The 21,049-nt window shown below is 40.1% G+C and overlaps 1 protein-coding gene across 8 annotated transcripts in view; it reads left to right on the forward strand.

The window, feature by feature from the left end:
* The window catches only part of LOC115855123 (zinc finger protein 10), a 112,676-nt gene that overhangs the window by 75,165 nt on the left and 16,462 nt on the right, over positions 1–21,049 (forward strand). For 7 of the 8 annotated variants that reach the window (XM_030859857.2, XM_060283195.1, XM_030859855.2 and 4 more), the window contains 3 exons: positions 3,454–3,654; positions 15,747–15,873; positions 16,168–16,254. In XM_030859857.2, coding sequence (XP_030715717.2) covers positions 3,454–3,654; positions 15,747–15,873; positions 16,168–16,254 — 415 coding nt within the window. Of the gene's footprint in view, positions 1–1,225; positions 3,655–15,746; positions 15,874–16,167; positions 16,255–21,049 lie in introns of those variants that run through there. The other variant, XR_009558623.2, reaches the window with a different exon arrangement.

Consider the following 21,049-nt stretch of genomic DNA (forward strand, 5'->3'; position numbering starts at 1 on the left):
GGGAGTATAAAGTACAGTCACCTTGTAAAGGTTTCGGCAGTTTCTTTAAAGGGTTAGATGTAAACTTACTGTACAGAGCAGCAGTTTTACTTCTAGGAATTTACCCAAGATAAAGGAAGACATGTTCACACAAAGACTTGTATAGTAGCTCAAAACTAAAAAGAATCTAAATGTGGATTAAGTGGTGAACGTATAGACGAAATGGAACACTATTCAGCAATTAAGGGGCAAACCGCTGGTGTGTGCTGTAACAAGAATAAACCTCCAAAGTGTTGTGCTGAGCGGAAGAAGCCAGACGCAGTACCTAGTGTGGTCCCAGTCGTGTGAAATGTCTGGAACAGGCAGATCTGTGCACAGGAGCAGAGCAGTGGTTGTCTGGGGCTCGGGGGTGAGCGTGGGCCTCGGCTCCAGAGGAATCTGTCTGAGGCAGTAGGAACGCTGTAAACCTGGATGTGTGGACTGTTGCAGAACTTTCAATTTATTAAAAATCATTGAAGTTAAAAAAATTACTCTATATAGAAGCATTATTGAGGTATAATTTATATACCATAAAATTTACCCTTTTAAGGTGTACCTTCAGTCGTTTTTAGTATTCACAGTGTTGCCTAAATATCACCGTATCCAATTTCGGAACATTATCATTACTTCCAGAAGAAACCCTGTCCCCATTCACAAGCCACTCTCCATCCCCTCCTTCCCCTATCCCCTGACAGCCATTTAATCTACTTGGGGTGTTCAAGAATTTCCCTATCCTAGACATTTATATAAACAGAATCATGTCAGAGGTGGCCCTGTGTATCTGGCTTCTTTCATTTAGCGTAGTGTTTTCAAGGTAGTTTTGTGTTGGTCTCAGCCTGGCAGGAATGATGCTGTGACACAGAGCGCCTGGGGTGGGGCTCGCCGGGACCCGTGCTGCTTGTGGCAGCCCCACAGACATTTCCCTGACTGGAGCCAGCGTCACGGCTGGACCAGCCCTTGTGGTTCTTACTGTGACTGCAAGGCGCCTCTCATCAGCAACCATCGGGGAACTCTGAAAACATAAGGTTTACTACTCACAGACCCTGCGGGGTACGTGGCACACCGGGGGCCACACAGCAGAGAGAAGGAGAGGACGAGAATGCGGACCTGGGGTTCTGCCTTTACTGGGGTCAAGGGGGGGTGAGGTTCTGCCTTTATTATTGGGGTCAAGGGGGGGTTGCAGGTTCATTATTTATTGGTGAATTTAAAATAAGGCTGAGAATTCAGGCACTGGAAGGGAAGAGCGGGGTCACTCAAGTGAGCAGTTATCTAGGTCACCCAGGGCTTTCTGGGAGGAGAACGTCAGGTGGGGCGGCCTGTCTCCTTATCTAGCTGTGTGGCTGGCAGTGCATTTATCTAAGACGGATGACTTTGAAGTGGTGCCTCAGAAATCAGAAGCTTTCAGTACGATCAGGCACTTGCATTACAGTCAACAAAAGCTAATTGTCAGGTACCTATAGTACAAAAGTTCATCATGTAGCATTTTTCGGTGCTTCATTCTTTCTTATGGCTAAATAACGTGCCTTTGTGTGTATAGATCACATATGATTTATCCCTTCATCCGCTGATGGGTATTTGGCTATTAGGAATCAGGCTGTTAGAGCCATTTGTGTGCAAGCGTTTCTGTGGGTGTAGGCTTTTAATTCTGTTGAGCGGATAGATAAGAATGGGATCGCCGGCTAATACAGTAATTCTGGGTTTAACACTGAGGAGCTGCCAAGCTGGGTCCCAAGTGGCTGCTCCACTTTACATTCCCACCAGCTCTGCATGAGGGTTAAAAGCTTTACTCTTGCAACTTTTTGTCACGTGCTAGATATCTTTTTTCTTAAAAAGAGTGATATAACTGTCATGTCCTATAGCATACATAAGACGGTTTTAAAATAACAATTTGTTACCATTAACAAGGGTGCTAAATGAGGTTCAGTCTGTCTTTGTAGCCCATTTTATCCAAAGAATGCACAGTTAAATACCGCATGTTAAGTCAGTTGGTAAAATGATTGTCTGTTGTAGTTTTGTTTCCAATTGTATAAATAAATGTATCTGTTGACATTTATTTTCAATGTTAGGGATTGCCCTCCCTCCCCTTTTAGATCATGTGAAATATTTACGTGATTCAAAGTAGAAAGTGTGTAGCGTCATTCAGACAAGCCTCCGTCCCTCCTGCTCTGTCCCTTCCCGCCCCCGGAGGGAACCATTTTACAGTTCCTAGTTCATCCTCTCAGTGATTCTTTTGGAAATACAAGCAAACACACACACACACATACCTGACCCGACTCAACGCTAAGCCTTGTCAGGAAGCCTTTCTTCTGCCTCTAGCCCTGTGTTTCCTAGAGCTCAGCATGCCTGTATCCTAACATGTTTCTCTCAGTTTTACCCCTTGTATTTTGTTGTTATAATAGCTTCTGGAATGAGCATCCTCTGGACCCTTCCCCCTGACTGCCGAGTGCCTTTCTCTCTTCCCTTTTCTCTCCTTCCCCTCTCATTCTCAGAATCTCTTTTCTCTTGTCCCTCTCTTTGCCTGAATCTTTGTTTGCTCACTTCTTGCGCTGATCAATCTGGGCTCCATTTGCAGCAGCTTCCCCGCGCAGTGAAGACCCGTCCTTGTAGAAGGGGCGGTTATTTCTCAGGCCCTCGTGTTCCTGGGTGGCCACAGTGCTGTTAGGTCACGTAGCGACTTTGGGAATGTCTTTTTTAGTCACCTGCAACTCTGAGCCTGAGAGGCTCAGATTCCCCTCGGGAGGTGCTCTCCTGTTGGGGGTGACTTTGGAGATCGGCAGCATGTGGCCTCCGGTCCCCCGTCCCAGTTCTGCAGTTAGGTCACATCTGCCTGGATCCTGGGTTTGTGAGGAACCCTGTCACCTGGGTCCATTTGTCTGTCTGTGGACATCTCTGGGCTTCTTCTTTTGCTATTCTGGTAGGCCACTTTTGTTTTTATTTGGAGATTAAAAGACTACACTGTTCCCCTGATCTCATCCTACTCTCAATGTTTAACAACAAAAGTAAGACTCAGCGAGAGAGATGAAGTGAATTGTTCACGGACATCCAGATATTGAGAGAAGAAGCTCTACTGAGACAGACTGTTTTGTCCACAGCCCATTTCTCGTGTATGTCGCCTCCAGCAGGGTCGTTCCCTCCTTACCATCTGGCGTCATGTTCTTCTTGAGTGTCTGCCCGGAGTTGTTTAAATCTCTGGGTGGTTACCGCACTTTCGGGGATCCTGGGGGCCTGTGCAGAGTCTGGGCGGGGCGGGGGGCTGTGGTTGTGTGCTGGGTTCCCCACTTTGTTTCCTCTCACTTGTGCCCCCCAAACCGCCCTGACCACAGTCCGCAGAGCCCCCAGTCCAGCCTGGGTGAGCACGTTCACCAGCAAAGGAGACCGAGGTTGGGGCCCAGAGGAAAAGTGCTCGCAAAGGTGAGCTTGCTCTTGTGTCTGCAGGTCCCACCTCTCCAGGAGCAAGAGAGCACATGCGATGGCACCAGAAAGCTCCAGGGGGAGAAATCCATCCTGGGTCAAGAAACCCCTGACCAGAGGCCTCTCCCTGGAGGACCCCGGCAGAGGCACAAGAGTCCCGGCACAGAGCAGGTCCTAGAGTGGCTGTTTATTTCCCAGGAGCAGCCGAAAGCGAAGAAGACCTGGGTGAGTTACTGGTTTGTTCATTTCCACTTCTTTTCTTTATTTCTTTTTCATTTTTTTGGTGGGGAGAGGGATGGAGGTCCTCAGGTGGGACGTCGTGTAAGGTCCCTGAGGTCCCTGTTTCCTGGTTTCCCCAGACTCAATTTTCAGCTCCTTTTCCACACACCCCCCCCCAATTTTTTTTAATGGATATTTTTCTGTTTAAATGTGTTTACAAACTGTGTATTGTTTCTGGTGTGAATGCATTTTTAATTTATGTTGGTGGCGTATACGCATGTGTATCCTGCTGTATTGCTTATATTTTTCGTTAAGCACCATCCTCTTGTATGGCCGTCAGCAGTGTCTTGGTGTCCACTTGCCTCACGTTCTCTGCCAGCTCTTAATTACTGTTGTTCTTTTTATTTGAGCCATTCAGGTATGGTGGTGTCTCTGTATGGGCTTACTTTGCATTTCCTGCTAGCATGCTTTTTGGACATTTTGTTACCTTTTGTGGGTGTTTTCTGTCTGTTTCTTATTGACAGAAAGGAGTTATTTATTTTCTGGAAGCGTGCCAGAAATGCTGTTTCAGGCCGCACCTCAGTCCTGTTATATCAAGACTTTTCATCTTAACAAAATTCAGTGATTCATGCACATTGAAGTTTAAAGCAAACTTGATACCAAATCCATATTTACCTGGGGTGCTTCTCTCACCTCCAATATTTTGTTATGACAGTTTTCAAACGCAGGGCAAAATCGAAAGGATTTTGCAGTGAACATCTGTATACTCATCACCTTGAATTTACCTTTAACATTTTACTGTACTTGCTTTATCACATTATCCATCTTTCCATCCCTCTGCATCTCTTACCCCATCTTATTTTTGCTGTATTTCTTAATATATTTTAGACATCAGCATGCTTCCCTCTAAATACTTCAGTATGCACAGCATTAACTGTTGTTCAGTGTTTGTTTACAAGCTGGGTTTTTTTCCCCTGTCTTGCCTTTTCATTCTGTTAATTAATGCTGCCTTTTGATGAACAGCTACTTCTAATTTTTACTTAATTTAGTTTCTAAATTTTTTCTTTTATTACTGGTGTTTTTTGTGTCCAATCTAAGAACGTTTTTTGTTATCCAGAGCTCATGAAGACAGTTTTCTTTGTTCACATTTACCTTTCACATGTAGATTCACAATACATCTAGAATTAATATTTATGTTTAGTGTTAGTAGGAGTCAAGCTTTATTTTTTTCATCAAGTTGCCTAATTGCCCCAGTGCCACTGAAGTGATTGACCTCTACCTATGGCTCTGTGGTGCCACCTTGTCATATATCAGGCGTCCATAAATATAGTTTGGTTTCACAACTCTTTATTCTGTTCCATTGGCCTACTTTTCCATCCTTATGCCCGTTTCACACTGTCTTGATTTATAATAAGTCTTGATATCTGGATGCTTCCAGTTTTTGGTGATTGTGAATGCTGTCAACACTCACATGTGTGTTTTTGTGTGGACATGAGTTTTCATATCAGTTGGGTAAATACCTAGGAGCATGATTGCTGGATTGTATGGCGATTCTATGTTTAGCTTTGTAAGAGACTGTCTTCCAGAGTGCCTTGCAGTTTTGCATTCCCACTTGCAGTGAATGAGCGTCTCTGTTCCTCATCCTGACCAGTTGTTGGTATTGTCAAGTTGTTAAAAATTTTGCCATTCTGATAGATGTGAGGTGATATTTCACTGTAGTTTTAAGTTGCATTTCCCTAATGGCTAGGTAGTGGTATTGAGTATATTTCTATATGTGTTTTATTCTTTCTATATCTTTGGTGAAGTATCTGTTTTCTTGTCATTGATTTTTAAAAAATTTAATATTAAACAAAAATTTTATTGGCGTATAGTTGATTTACAATGTTGTGTTAGTTTCAGGTGTACAGCAAAGTGAATCAGTTATACATATATCTACTCTTTTTAATTTAATTTTTTTTTAAGATTTTTTTTTTTTGATGTGGACCATTTTTTTTTTAAGTCTGTTGAATTGGTTACAATATTGCTTCTGTTTTAGGTTTTGGTTTTTTTTTTTTTTTTTTTTTGGCCCTAGGCATGTGGGATCTTAGCTCCCCAACCGGGGATTGAATCCGCACCCCCTGCATTAGAAGGTGAAGTCTTAACTACTGGACCCCCAGGGAAGTCCCTCCATTCTTTTTTAGATTCTTTTCACATATGGGCCACTACAGAGTATTAAGTAGAGTTCCCTGTGCAGTAGGTTCTTATTAGTTATCTATTTTATATATACTAGTGCGTATATGTCAATCCCAATCTCCCAGTTTATCCTTCCTCCCATCCCCTGGTACCATAACTTTGTTTTCTACATCTGTGACTCTGTCTCTGTTTTGTAGATAAGTTCATTAGTACCATTTTTTTAGATTCCACGTATAAGCAATATCATATGATATTTGTCTTTCTTACTTCACTGAGTATGACAATCTCTGGGTCCATCCGTGTTGCTTCAAATGGCATTATTTTGTTCTTTATGGCTGAGTAATATTCCATTGTATATATGTACCGTATCATTAAAAAAAATGTTTTTTAAAATTCTTTATCTTGTTTATTTTGTCTTGAGAGGGCAGAAGCCAAACTTACTGAGTTTGATGGGCATGACATTAAGATATTACATACGGCTCTTCAGGATTTGGGGCTACAAAATCATGCTTTCTTATTCTTTTTTTTAAAAAAATATCATTATTGAAGTATAATTGCTTTACAATGTGGTGTTAGTTTCTGCTGTATAACAAAGTGAATCAGCTATATGTTTACATATATCCCCATATCCCCTCCCTCTTGAGCCTCCCTCCCACCCTCCCTATCCCACCCATCTAGGTCGTCACAAAACATCGAGCTGATCTCCCTGTGCTATGTAGCAGCTTCCCACTAGCCATCCATTTTACATTTGGTAGTGTATATATGTCAGTGCTACTCTCTCACTTCATCCCAGCTTCCCCTTACCCCCGCTGTGTCCTCAAGTCCATTCTCTGTCTGCGTCTTTATTCCTGCCCTGCCACTAGTTTCATCGATACCATTTTTTGAGATTCCATATATGTGCGTTAGCATGCGGTATTTGTTTTTCTCTTTCTGACTTACTTCACTCTGTATAACAGTGTCTAGGTCCATCCACCTCACTGCAAATAACTCAATTTGTTCCTTTTTATGGCCAAGTAATATTCCATTGTATATATGTGCCACATCTTCTTTATCCATTCATCTGTCAGTAGATATTTAGGTTGCTTCCATGTCCTGGCTCTTGTAAGTAGTGCTGTAGTGAACATTGTGGTACATATGTCTTTTTGAATTACGGTTTTCTCAGGGTATATGCCCAGTAGTGGGATTGCTGGGTCATATGGTAGTTCTGTTTTCAGTTTTTTAAGGAACCTCCATAGTGTTCTCCATAGTGGCTGTATCAATTTACATTCCCACCAACAGTGCAGGAGGGTTCCCTTTTCTCCACACCCTCTCGAGCATTTATTGTTTGTAGATTTTTTGATGATGGCCATTCTGACCAGTGTGAGGTGATACATCACTGTGGTTTTGATTTGCATTTCTCTAATGATTAGTGATGTTGAGCATCTTTTTATGTGTTTGATGGCAAGCTGTATGTCTTCTTTGGAGAAATGTCTATTTAGGTCTTCTGCCCATTTTTGGATTGCGTTGTTTGTTTTTTTGATATTGAGCTGCATGAGCTGCTTGTATATTTTGGAGACTAATCCTTTGTCAGTTGCTTTGTTTGCAGATATTTTCTCCCACTCTGAGGGTTGTCTTTTCGTCTTGTTTATGGTTTCCTTTGCTGTGCAAAAGCTTTTAAGTTTCATTAGGTCCCATTTGTTTATTTTCGTTCTTATTTCCATTACTCTAGGGGGTGGGTCAAAAAGGATATTGCTGTGATTTATGTCATAGAGATACCACATCTTCTTTATCCATTCCTCTGTTGATGGACACATAGGTTGCTTCCACATCCTGGCTATTGTAAATAGTGCTGCAGTGAACATTAGGGTGCATGTATCTTTTCAAATTGTGGTTTTCTGTGGGTATATGCCTAGGAGTGGGATTGCTGGGTCATATGGTAGTTCTATTTTTAGTTTTTTAAGGAATCTCCATACTGTTCTCCATAGTGGTTGTACCAATTTCCATTCCCACCAACAGTGTAGGAGGGTTTCCTTTTCTCTACATCTTCTCCAGCATTTATTGTTTATAGATTTTGTTGTTGTTTGTTTATAGGTTTTTTGATGATGGCCATTCTGTGACTGGTGGGAGGTGATACCTCATTGCAGTTTTGATTTGTATTCTCTAGTAATTAGTGATGTTGAGCATCTTTTCATGTGCTCTTTGGCCATCTGTTGTCATGGATTTTTAAGAATTCTTTGTTATTCTAGATTTAAATCCTTTATAAGAAAAGTGATTTGAAAATATTTTCTCCCAGTCTCTGGTTTGTGTTTTCATTTCCATGACACCAACTTTCACAGAGCAAAATGTTTTAATTTTGATAAAGTTTATTTTCTGAATTTTAATTTTTTAAAATGAGTTTTGCTTTTGGTGTCATATCTAAAATTTCATTGCCCAAACAAAAGTGCACAAATTAAAAAAAAATTTTCTCTGGAATTTGTAAAGTTTTAGTTTTCACATTTAAGTCTGTGATCCATTTTTAGTTAATTTTTGTATAGAGTGTGGGGTATGTGTTGAGGTTCATTTTTTATGTGTATGGATGTGCAAGGGTTCCAGCACCCTTTGTTGAAAAAGGTGATCCTTTCTCCATTGAATTGCTTTTGTGTTTTTATGAAAAAAAAATTTTTTTTTCAAGAGACAGTGCTTATATGGGTCTATTTCTAGGCTCTCTTTTCTGTTCCATTGATTTTTATGTCTAATCTTTTACCAGTATCATGCTTTCTTGCTTTTATAGGAAGTCTTAAAGTGGGCTAGTGGGAGTGCTGCACCTTTGTTCTTCAGAATTGTTCTGGCTGTTCTAGTTTTTTGCCTTTCTGTATTAATTATAGAAGAGCTTGAGGATAGCTACAAAAAAGCTTGTTAGGATTTTGATTGGAATTACAGTGAATCTATGAGTCAAATTAGGGAAAACTTACATCTTAACAATACTGAGTTTTCCAATCCATGAACACACTATAGCTTTCCATGTTTTAGATCTTTGATTTTTTAAACCACTGTTTGTATTTTGGAGCATACGTATTTCTGCACACATATTTTCTTTTATCATCTTAACCATTTTAAGTGACAATTCAGTGGTATTAAATACATTCATAACATTGGCAGTCATAACCACCTTATCCGTCTCCACAGCACTCTTCCTCTTGAAAAACTGAAGCTCTATACCATTAAACAATAACTCCCAATTCCCCCCTCCCCATAACCCCTGGCAAGCGCCACTCTACTTTCTGTCTCTGATTTTGACTACGCTAGTTACCTCATATAAGTGGACTCATACAGTAATTGTCTTTTTGTGACTGGCTTATCTCCCTTGACATAATGTTCACAAGGTTCATCCTTGTTATAGCATACTGCAAACTTTCTTCCTTTTTAAAGCTGAATAATAATTTGTTGTATGTATATACCTCATTTTGCTTATCCATTCATCCATCCATGGACACTTGGATTGCTTTCATGTTTTAGCTACTGTGAATATTAATGTTGCTATGAACATGGATGTAGAAATATCTCTTTAAGACCCTGCTTTCACTTCCTTTGGGGATATACGCAGAGAGGAAATTGCTGGACCATATGGTAATAATAATTTTTAATTTTTTGAGGAGCCACCAAACTGTTTTCCACAGCAGCTACACCATGTTGTATCCCCAACCAGCAGTGTACAAGTGTTCCCATTATTCCACATCCTCGCCAACCTTTGTTATTTTTATGGTTTTTGATAGCCATCCTAATGAGTGTGAGCAGAAACTCATTATAGTTTTTTTTTTTAATTAATTTATTTGGCTGTGTTGGGTCTTTGCTGCTGCATGGGCTTTCTCTAGTTGTGATGAGCGGGGGTCACTCCTCGTTGCAGTGCACGGGCTTCTCACTGCAGTGGCCTCTCTCTTTCAGAGAGTGGGCTCTAGGTGCGCGGGCTTCAGTAATTGTGGCACGTGGGCTCAGTAGTTGTGGTTCCTGGGCTCTAGAACACAGGCTCAGTAGTTGTGGTGCACAGGCTTAGTTGCTCCGTGCCATGTGGGATCTTCCTGGCCCAGGGCTTGAACCTGTGTCCCCTGCATTGGCAGGCAGATTCTTAACCACTGCGCTGCCAGGGAAGTCCCTCATTGTAGTTTTGATTTGCATTTTTGTTATGATTAGTGATGTTCAGCATCTTCATGTGCTTATTGGCCATTTGTATATCTTCTTTGGGGAAATGTCTATTCAAGTCCTTTGATTACTTTTGAATAGGTTGTTTTTTGTTGAGTTTTAGTTCTTTATATATTCTAGATATTAATCCCTTATAAGATATATGACTTGCAGATATTTTCTCCCATTTTGGGAGTTGCCTTTTTACTATGTTGATGTTGTGTTTTGATGCAAAATTTTTTTTAATTTTCATGAAGTTCAGTTGGTTGGTTTTTCTTTTGTTGCTTGTACCTTTTGTGTCATTTTCAAGAAACCATTGCCAAATCTAACATTGTGAAGCTTTTGCCCTATGTTTTCTTCTTATATAGTTTTAGGTCTTACATTTAGGTCTTTGATCCATTCTGAGTTAATTTTTATATAGTGTTAGATGAGGGTCCAACTTCATTTTTTTTAATGTGGATATCCAGTTTTCCCAGTAGTATTTGTTGGAAAGACTTTCCCCGTAAATGGTCTTGGAACCATTGCCAAAAATCATTTGACCATATATGCAGGGGGTTATTTCTGGGCTCTGTTCTATTCCATTGTCACCTTTATGTCAGTACCACATTGTTTTGATTACTGTAGCTTTGTAGTAAGTTTTTTTTTAATGTTATTTATTTATTTGGCTGCATTGGATCTTAGTTGCGGCATGCAGGATCTTCATTGTGACATGCAGGATCTTTTTGTTGCGGCATGCAGTCTTCTCCAGTTGCAGTGTACAGGCTTCTCTCTAGTTGTGGTGCACAGGCTCCAGAGTGTGCGGGCTCAGTAGATGTGGTGTGCTGGCCTTGTTGCCCCACAGCATGTTGGATCTTAGTTCCCTGACCAGGGATCGAACCCTCATCCCCTGCATTGGAAGAAGGATTCTTAACCACTGCACCACCAGGGAAGTCCTGTGTAGTAAGTTTTAAAATCAGGAAGTATGAGTTCTCCAGCTTTGTTCTTTTTCAAGATTGTTTTGGCTGTTCAGGGTCTCTTGAGCTTCCATATGCATTTTAGGGTGGGTTTTTCTATTTTTGCAAAAAACATCGTCGGAATTTTATTAGGGATTGCATTGAATATGTAGATCACTTTGGGTAGTGTTAACATTTTAATATTAAGGAACATAGGGTATGTTTCTGTTTATTTATGTGTTCTTTAATTTCTTTCAGTAAGGTTTTCAGTTTTCATTCTACAAGTCATTTACGTCCTAGGTTCAGTTATTACTTTTTGATGATGCTATAAATGGAATCATTTTCATAATTTGCTCTTCAGATTGGTCATTGTTAGTGTATAGAAATGCACCTGATTTTGGTGTGTGACTTTGTATCCTGTTATTTGCTGAATTCATTTGTTCTAACTAGGTTGTGTGTGTGTGTGTGTGTAATCTTTAAGATTTTCTATATATAGGAAGACATTGTCCATGAACAGAGATAATTTTACTCCTTTTTTAATTTAGATGCCTTTTATATCTTTTTCTTGCCCAATGGCTCGGGCAAGAACTTGAAGCACTATGTTGAATAGAAGTGGAGAAAGAAAGCATTCCTTTTTTAAAAAAAAAATATTTATTTGGCTGCATCGAGTCTTAGTTGCAGCACGTGGGATCTTTCATTGTGGCGTGCAGCCTTCTCTCTAGCTGTGGTGCATGGACTCTAGAGTGTGTGGGCTTAGTTACCCTGCAGCATGCAGGATCTTAGTTCCCTGAACAGGGATTGAACCCACGTCCCCTTCATTGGAAGGCAGATTCTTAACCACTGGACCACGAGGGAAGTCTTGAAAGCAGGCATTCTTGCCTCATTCCTGATCTTAGAAGAAAAGCTTTTAGTCTTTCATCATTGAGTATGATGTTCACTGTGTGTTTTTAAGATGTGGGTTTTATTATGTTGAAGTACTTTCCTTCTATTTCTACTTTGTTGAGTGTTTTGATCATGAAAGAGTGTTGAATTTTGTCAGATCCTTCAATTGAGGTAATCTGCATCGAGATAATCATTTTTTTAACTTCATTCTGTTAGTGTGATGTATTGCATTGAGCAATTTTCAAATGTTGAACCATCCTTGCATTCCGAAAATAAATCCCATTGGTCATGGTGTATGATCTTTTTAATAAGCTGTTGAATTTGATTTGCTATTATTTTGAAGATTTTTGCATCTATGTTCATGAGGAATATTAGTTTGTAGTTTTCTTACAGTGGCTTTGTCTGGATTTGGTATCAGAGCCTTAGGAAGTGTTCCCTCCTCTAGGTTTTGGAAAAGCTTGAGAAAGATTGATGTTATTACTTCTTTAAATATTTGTTAAAATTCACCAGTGAAGCCTGGGCTTTTCTTTTTTGGGGGAAGATTTTTGATTACAGACCCAATCTCCTTACTAGTTATAGATCTGTTCAGATTTCCTATTTCTTTGTGATTTGATCTTAATAGAAACACAAATGGAATTCATTCCTTTCAACTAAGTTATCCAATTTGTTGACATACAATTGTTCATAGTACTTTCCAATAATCATTTTTATTTTTGTAGAATCAGTACTAATTTCCCCACTTTCATTCTTGATTTTAGTAATTCTAGTCTTCTCTCTTTTTTTTTTTTTTCCTCAGTCTAGCTACCTGAAGCTTTATCAAAATTTGTTTATCTTTTCAAAGAACTAAGCTCTGGTTTCATTGATTTTTTTCCTATTGTTTTTCTAGTTTCTATTTTGTTTGTATTCTAATCTTATTTCCTTCTTTTTGCTACCTTTGTGTTTAATTTGTTCTTTTTCTGTTTCCTTAAGTTGTAAAGTTAGATTATTGATTTGAGATGTTTCTTGTTTTAAATATGTTTGTTTTTTTTTTTTTTTGAAGTTGTTGGGGGTAGGAGTTTATTAATTTATTTATTTTTGCTGTGTTGGGTCTTCATTTCTGTGCGAGGGCTTTCTCTAGTTGTGGCAAGCAGGGGTCACTCTTCATCGCGGTGCACGGGCCTCTCACTATCGCGGTCTCTCTTGTTGCGGAGCACAGGCTCCAGACGCGCAGGCTCAGTAGTTGTGGCTCACGGGCCTAGTTGCTCCGCGGCATGTGGGATCCTCCCAGACCAGGGCTCGAGCCCGTGTTCCCTGCATTAGCAGGCAGATTCTCAACCACTGCACCACCAGGGAAGCCCCTAAATATGTGTTTTTAACTGTAAAATTTTCCCTTAACACTGCTTTTGCTGCATCCCAACAACTTTATGTTGTGTTTTGTTTTCATTCATGTCTAAGTATTTACTAATTTCCCTTTTGATTTGTTTGATCCATTGGTTGTTTAAGACCATGTTGTTTAATTCCCACAAATTTGTGAATTTTCCCTTTTTTTCTGCTGCTTTTAGTGATTTTTAACTTCATCCTATGTGGTCAGAGAAGATACTTTGTATGATATTTATCTTTTAAATCTATTGAGATTTAATTTGTGGCCTAACATATGGTCTGTCCTGGAAAATGTCTCATGTGTACTTGAGAAGAATGTATATTTTGTTTTTGGGTAGAATATTCTGTATATGTCTGTTAGAGGTAGTTTATTTAAATTCTGTTTCCTTACTTATTTTCTTTCTGATTGTTCTATGCATTATCGGGAGTGGGATATTGAAGTTTCCAACTATTATTATAAAACTATTTCTCCCTTCAATTATGTCCGTTTTTGTTTCATGTATTTTGATGATTTGTTATTAAGTGTAACTGTTTATAATTTTCTATCTTCTAGCTGTGCTGAAACTTTAATAATATGTAATTTCCTTCTTTGTCTCTTACAACCTTTTTGATTTGTCTGATGTTAGTATAGCCACCCCTGCTCTACTTCGGTTACTACTTGCATGGAATATCTTTATCCATTTTTTCACTTTTGATCTGTTTGTGTCTTTGGATCTAAAGCGAGTTTCTCATAGACAGCATATTTGAATCATGTTTCTTAATCCATTTTGCCAAACTCTGTCTTTTCACTGGAGAGTTTTACTGATTTACACTTACAGTAATTACTCATAAGGAGGGATTTATTTCTGTCATTTTGCTGTTTTCTTTATACCTTATAGCTTTTTGGTCCTTCAGTTCCTGCAATCACTGTCTTTTGTGATTAGTTGAATTTTTATAGTGAAATGTCTAAATTCCTTTCTCATTTGCTTTTTGTGTAAGTTTTATAACTATTTTCTTTGTGGTGCCCATGGGATTACATTTAACTTCCTAAAGTTATAGCATTCTGATTTGAATTTATACCAGCTTAACTTCAATAACATACAAACACTATGCTCTTTTACAGCTCTGTCCCACCCCTTTTGATTGCTGATGTCTCAGAGTTACATCTTTATACATTGTGTGCCCCGAAATGTAAACTAATAATTATTTCAAATGCATTTGTCTCTTATAATTATGTAGAGAATGAAATGTAGAGGCACAAATATACTACCATTATAATTACCCAGATATTTACCTTTATTCAGATCTTTATTTCTTCAAACAGCTTCAAAATATTGTCTAGTGTTCTTTTATTTCACATACATGACTCCCTTGAGCATCTCTTGACAAGCAGGTCTAGTGGTAGCAAACTACCTTTTGTTCTTCTGGGAATGTCTTCATTTCTACCTCACTTTTTACTTACTTAATTTATTTATTTTTGGCTGCATTGGGTCTTCATTGATACATGTGGGCTTTCTCTAGTTCTGGCGAGTGGGATCTACTCTTCATTGCAGTGCACATGCTTCTCATTACTCTGGCTTCTCTTGTTGCAGAGCATGGGTTCTAGAGTGCAGGCTCAGTAGTTGGGGCCCACAGGCTTAGTTGCTCCATGGCATGTGGGATCTTCCTGGGCCAGGGCTCAATCCCGTGCCCCCTGCATTGGCAGGTGGATTCTTAACCACGGCACCACCAGGGAAGCCCTCTACCTCACTTTTGAAGCACAGTTTTGTCAGATACAGGATTCTTGGCTGGTAGTTTATTTTTCTTTTAGATCTTTGAATATATGGGTTTATTGCCTTTTGGTCTCCAAAGGTTCTGATGAGAAGTCTATTTATAATCTTACTGAGGAGCCCTTGTAGGAAACAAGTCATTGCTTTCTTGATGCTTTCAGGGTTCTCTCTTTGTCTATTGAAAATTTGAGCATGTGTGTTTCTTTGAGTTCATTGTTTTTGGAGTTTAGATTCTTGGATGTTTATATTCATGTCTTCATCAAATTTGGAATTTCATTTTCAAATTTGGTGTCCATTTTTGAAAATCTTAGCCATTCTAGATGTGTAATGGTGTCTCACTGTTTTAATTTGCAATTCCCTAATGATATATGATGTTGAGCATCTTCTCATATGCTGATTTACCATCGGTGTATCTTCATGTTCAGATCTGTCGCCCCACACCGTGGTTGCTACTTACAGCTCTTGCCTTTTTTATTTCACGAAATTTTAACGTCTTCTCTTCAGTGGTACCTCCTGGTGCATTCAAGCAACATTGCTTGCTTCCCCCTTTGTGCCCATGTTCTTTTCTCATAGCATCTTTGACTGCCTGTTACATTTTTATGGGTTTAATCTTTGCTGTTCTCTGCAATGCTGAACACTTCTGTCTTTCATCCATTTTATATTACCTGCTCCTAGTTGAATACCTGGCACATGGTATTCTTATATGCTGAAAGACAGGTTAACTGATTTAATGCATATTGATGGGATATTTTCAGTAAACGTTTGCTTTTCTCCCAAAGTACAATGTAAATAATGGACACGCTTAGCAGCCTTTTGTTTACTACAAACTCAGTAAAATGATTTGCAGTTGAATGGAGATATGCTGTTTCAGGGACCATTGTCATTCATGGATGTGTTTGTGGACTTTACCTGGGAGGAGTGGCAGCTGCTGGACCCAGCTCAGAAACACCTGTACAGGAGTGTGATGTTGGAGAACTACAGCAACCTGGTGTCCCTGGGTAAGTACCACTTCCCTGAAAGGAGTGTGTGTCATCTCCAGGCTTCCCCTTCTTGGGTGCTGAAAGCTGGGGCACTTTCGTAAAATGCTTGGTGATTTGCGGCTTATATTTAGAGGCCAGATTTTCTTATTCTCCCTTTGGCATCAAAATCTGCTGGTTGAATGATGTTCATTTTGCCAAAGTGCAAAAGGGCAGCTTGATCACGCCGCCTCTAAACCGAGTCTTCCCCATTCTGCTGAATCCCATGGTCCTAGGCAGTTTTGGGCCAGGTTGTCTGTAATTTTCTATTCACAGGGTATCAACACACCAAACCGAATATCATTTTCCAGTTGGAACAAGAAGAGCTGTGGATGATGCAAATTCCAAGTGAGGGCCATATGGGTGAGTCGTCAGAACATTTAGATCTTTTCCTCCTTAGAATTGGTGAGTTCTGACGTGATGTTCCCTTTGTGTTTGTACTTTTGGGTCATTTGTAACCATTGTCTCTTAGTTAATCTCCTCTGTGGCATTCTCAGCTTCCTTCTTACTTTCCCGTGGTGATAGATGCATTTCATTACGCATTTAAGCAAGCTTTTCCTCTTTACCTCTTTTCATGTGACTTTCACACCCCTTCTACTTTTTTTCTATTTTTCTAAAATTACTTACATTCATATTCAACACAGTTCCAATTTCCTTCTCCTTGAAACCTACGTGTTAGGAGATTCTACCCTTTCTGCTTCTCCTTCCTAATGGCTTTGTCATCACTGTTCTTTCTGAGTGTATTCCTGCATCATTTGATAATACCATTTCTCCCGCCTGAAGCCTTTCCCCCACGCCTTACCCAAGTGAACCCCATGGAACCCACTCTCACACTGCACGACACAGTGCTTATTCTCCTCATGCTTTACTGCCCTCGCATGCTCTTTCCTCTGAGTCCAAAGGGGTCTTTCTTATATTCCCCACTTTCCTCGTATATTGTAAGTTTTAAAAGACTTCCACTCTGAAGATTTACGCTTTTTCTTTCTGTATTGGTGACTGACAGCCCCATCCCTCTTTCATCTGCCCTTTGGTACTGGGTTTGATTGTTCCACCGGGCATCTTCCCTGCATGGGCCACTCCCTTGTCTCATTTTTCAGAAACTGGAATTGGAATGTCTCTTCTGCTGCCCCATAGCTGTATGATAACTTCTTCTCACCTTCCTGGTTGTTAGTTCTGCTGTGCTCCTGGTTCTTCCTGGCACTGGGGCGTGAGCCTAAATATCCTTTTTATGCAGTTCTCATCACTAGTCTTGCTATAATCTGTTACTATTTTGGTCCTTCAAAAATAAGTCTTTTAAGGCCTCCATCTTCTCAATTCCCACCTCCTTCTCATTAGGAATGAGATCATTCCCAATATTGTTTTTCTTTTTTTTATTGGGTATACCACACGGCTTATGGAATCTTAGTTCCCTGACCAGGGATTGAACCCGGTCCCTTGTTAGTGAAAGCATGGTGTCCTAACCACTGGACCACCAGGGAATTCCATTATTTCATTTCTTGCTTATTCTACTTATTAGCCAAATTTATACCTTTTACTCTTTTTATACTGTGAGTTCATCCTGATGTTACTGTCAGATATATTTCCCTAAGCAACTATGTATTCCATCATAAGTGTGGCAGGATAAATCAACAGTTAATCTTTGTATTATTAGGATGGTTTCAGCTGCAATTTTTGATTAGTCCTAAATCAAACTATTTAGGCAGAAGTGATTTATTACCACACATCACAAAATGTCCTGATGTGGGACTGCTTGACTTACTAAATCCCCAAACGTCTATCTCTGCCTCGCCATTCTAACTAGGTCAGTATTTCTCAGATTTCCTCCCCTCATGGTCACCAGATGCCTCTTACAGTTCCAGCCAACACCTGCAGATATACCAGTGGGCAGTGGAATAAGAAAGACTGTTTCTTTCCACATGGTCCTTTTAATTAGGCATTAAAATCTCTTTCAAGAAACCCCAGCAAACTTACCATGTTGAGCAGGCTAGATTTTTATCACATATCCCTGTGTAAAGAAGACTCTGGTGAGGGAAACAGGGTCATCACTGTCGGCTCAGCTATATCATGCTTCACTCTCGGCAGGGGTATGGAAGTGGGTCCCATTTTCCTAACTGCAGCACATGGCCTTACAAATGGAAGTAGGAAATAAGATCAGGTTTCTGCCAGCCAGGAAAAGGGCAGCAGAACGGCTGGGTAGGCAGCACTGTCCACCTCCATCTACCTCTCTGGTTAGGCATCATCCAGTCACACCTTTCTTTCCATCCATTCATCTTCAAAAATATTCTGTCACCCCTCTTGTCATTCTTCTAGTATATTAATGGAAGTCTAGGATCCTTGTTTCTAATCAGACGTGGTGGTTCTTCATGGTCTGGTGATCTATAATTAAAGATAAGTTATCCACGTACAACCAGCCAGACAGGTAGAGTGGCAGAGAGAAGTACAGGGTGGGTACAACAGGAACCTCGTTCTGGGAGAGCAGCAGGAGTGGCACAACAGAGAAGCATTGGAACCCGGGCTGGGCAGGCTGTGCCGGGGCTTCCTGCTGTGGCCGTGGCCTGGTGAGCCCGGGTTCTGCTGGCTTAGCATGATTTCCTCTTCCATTGTCTTCTGTGGCTAAACTCAAGATGGGCCACAGCCAGTAATCATGTTTAATACAGTCTTGAATCATTTAAATCATCTTTAATCTTGTGAATTCCTCTCTTCTACTCACTGGCTCTGGTATTCTGTCCTTATTTCTTGAATTCTTTGTGCTCTTCCTTGAGATACCAGCAATGATTAATTTCCCGCAATTATTGTTGTAAAGAAAATGCTTAACAGCAAATTCATTAGATTTCCTGGGAAATCAAATGAAGGAAGCCAGAGATGTGGGAACCAAGGGAAAATCAGCAGGAGTGTGGTGCCAGCAACAGAAGGATTGGAAGGGTGAAGTACAGAAACTGACAGATTCAGTATCCATGAACTTTCAGAGTCTACAGGGACAACACTGACAGCCAAACATGAGCAAATATGATTTGAGGGCAAAGGTTAATTACTCACTGGCCTGTTTTCTTCTTGATGGAAACACTTCTGACTTTAAGACCATGTATTGGGTTGGCCAAAGGTTCATTCAGTTTTTTCCATAAGATGGCTCTAGTAGCACTTAGTTGTCTTTAACTTCATTCAAAACAGTTTTGTTAGATTGTATTGTGACAGCTGTTGTATCGGTGTGCATTAAAAAAAAATTATCAAAATTGGTGAATATTTCTGTAGCCCTTTTAATATTGAAGATGGAAGAAAGCAACATTTTTGGCCTATTATACTGTATTATTTCAAGAAAGGCAAAACTGCAACTGAAATGCAGAAAGGGATTTGTGCAGTATATGGAGAAGGGGCTGTGACTGATCTAACATGTCAGAAGTGGCTTGTGAAGTTTCATGCTGAAGATTTCTCTCTGGATGATGCTCCACGGTCAGGTAGACCAGTTGAAGTTGATAGCAATCGAATTGAGACCTTAATTGAGGACAATTAACGTTATATCACAAGGGAGATAGCCGATATATGCAAAATCCAGATCCAAGTCAAGGGTTGAAAATCATTTGCACAAGCTTGCTTATGTTAATTGCTTTGACGTTTGGGTTCCATGTAAGTTAAGCGAAGAAAACCTTCTTGACTATATTTTCAAATGCGATTCTCTACTTAAATGTAATGAAAACTTTCAGTTTTTAAGACGAATTGTGATGGGCAAATGAAAAGTGGATACTGTACAATAATGTGGAACGGAAGAGATCGTGGGGCAAGTGAAATGAACCACCACCAACCACACCAAAGGCTGGTCTTCATCCAAAGAAGATGATGTTGTGTATAAGGTGGGATTGGAAGGGAGTCCTCTATTATGAGCTTCTTCTGGAAAACCAAATGATTACTTCCAACAAGTACTGCTCCCAATTAGACCAGCTCTAAGCAGCACTCGAGAAAAAACATCCAGAATTACTCAACGGAAAACACATAATCTTCCATCAGGATAATGCAAGACCACATGTTTTTTTGATGACCAGGCAAAAACCGTTACAGCTTGGCTGGGAAGTTCTGATTCATCTGCCATATTCACGAGACAATGCACCTTTGGATTTCCATTTATTTCAGTCTTTACAAAATTCTTTTAATGGAAAAAATTTTAATTCCCTGGAAGACTGTAAAAGGCACCTGGAACAGTTCTTTGCTCAAAAAGATAAAACCTTTTGGTAGGATGGAATTATGAAGTTGCCTGAAATATGGCAGAAGGTAGTGGAACAAAATGGTGAGGGCTTCCCAGGTGTTGCAGTGGTTGAGAGTCTGCCTGCTGATGCAGGGGACATGGGTTCGTGCCCCAGTCCGGGAAGGTCCCATATGCCACGGAGTGGCTGGGCCCATGAGCCATGGCCGCTGGGCCTGCGCGTCTGGAGCCTGTGCTCCGTAACGGGAGAGGCCACGACAGTGAGAGGCCCGCGTACCGCAAACAAAAAAGCCCAAAATGGCTAATATGTTGTTCAGTAAAGTTCTTGGTGAAAATGGAAAATGTATCTTTTATGTTTACTTAAAAACCAAAGGAACTTTTTGGCCAACCCAGTAATAGCCAGTAATATTCCCTCCAAAGCCACTGTAACAGTCAAACATGTTCATTTCTGTTCATTTCCTGTTCATTTCTCACTGCATGGGGGTGGGTACTGTCCCAGTTGGGAATTGATGTTTGGGAAAATATAATTTGGAGGTTGTGTACAAAATGAATAAGAGGGTTCAGATTTAAGATGTAGGGAAACCTAAAATGGGGTGTTAAGATCCTGTGATATTGCTGTCTTCAAACCTGACCTGCTTCTGTGTTCTCTTAATACCCTTTTCTGTCCATTGCCTTGGTCAGCAATAACTTTGGGACATCTAGGTCAACTCTACCCATTCTCTCTTCTGTTCAACCTCCAGATATTTCTGATTATGACTGAGGACTTAGTCTTGTGTCTAGTTCCCTATCCACTTTGTATTTTTGGAATTTGGTTGGGGGGTGGGAGTTTGGGTTGGGTTTATGTTTAAAAGCATTCTGGCCACCCTGCCCCGTCTGTTTTTCATTCCCCTCAGAGAAAACCAATTTCATCTCTTTAGCTCTTTCTTATGGTATTTACGTCCATGTTTTTCTAAATAACCAACTTAT

Source organism: Globicephala melas, chromosome 13 (genome assembly GCF_963455315.2).
Source record: "Globicephala melas chromosome 13, mGloMel1.2, whole genome shotgun sequence".
Taxonomy (NCBI): domain Eukaryota; kingdom Metazoa; phylum Chordata; class Mammalia; order Artiodactyla; family Delphinidae; genus Globicephala; species Globicephala melas.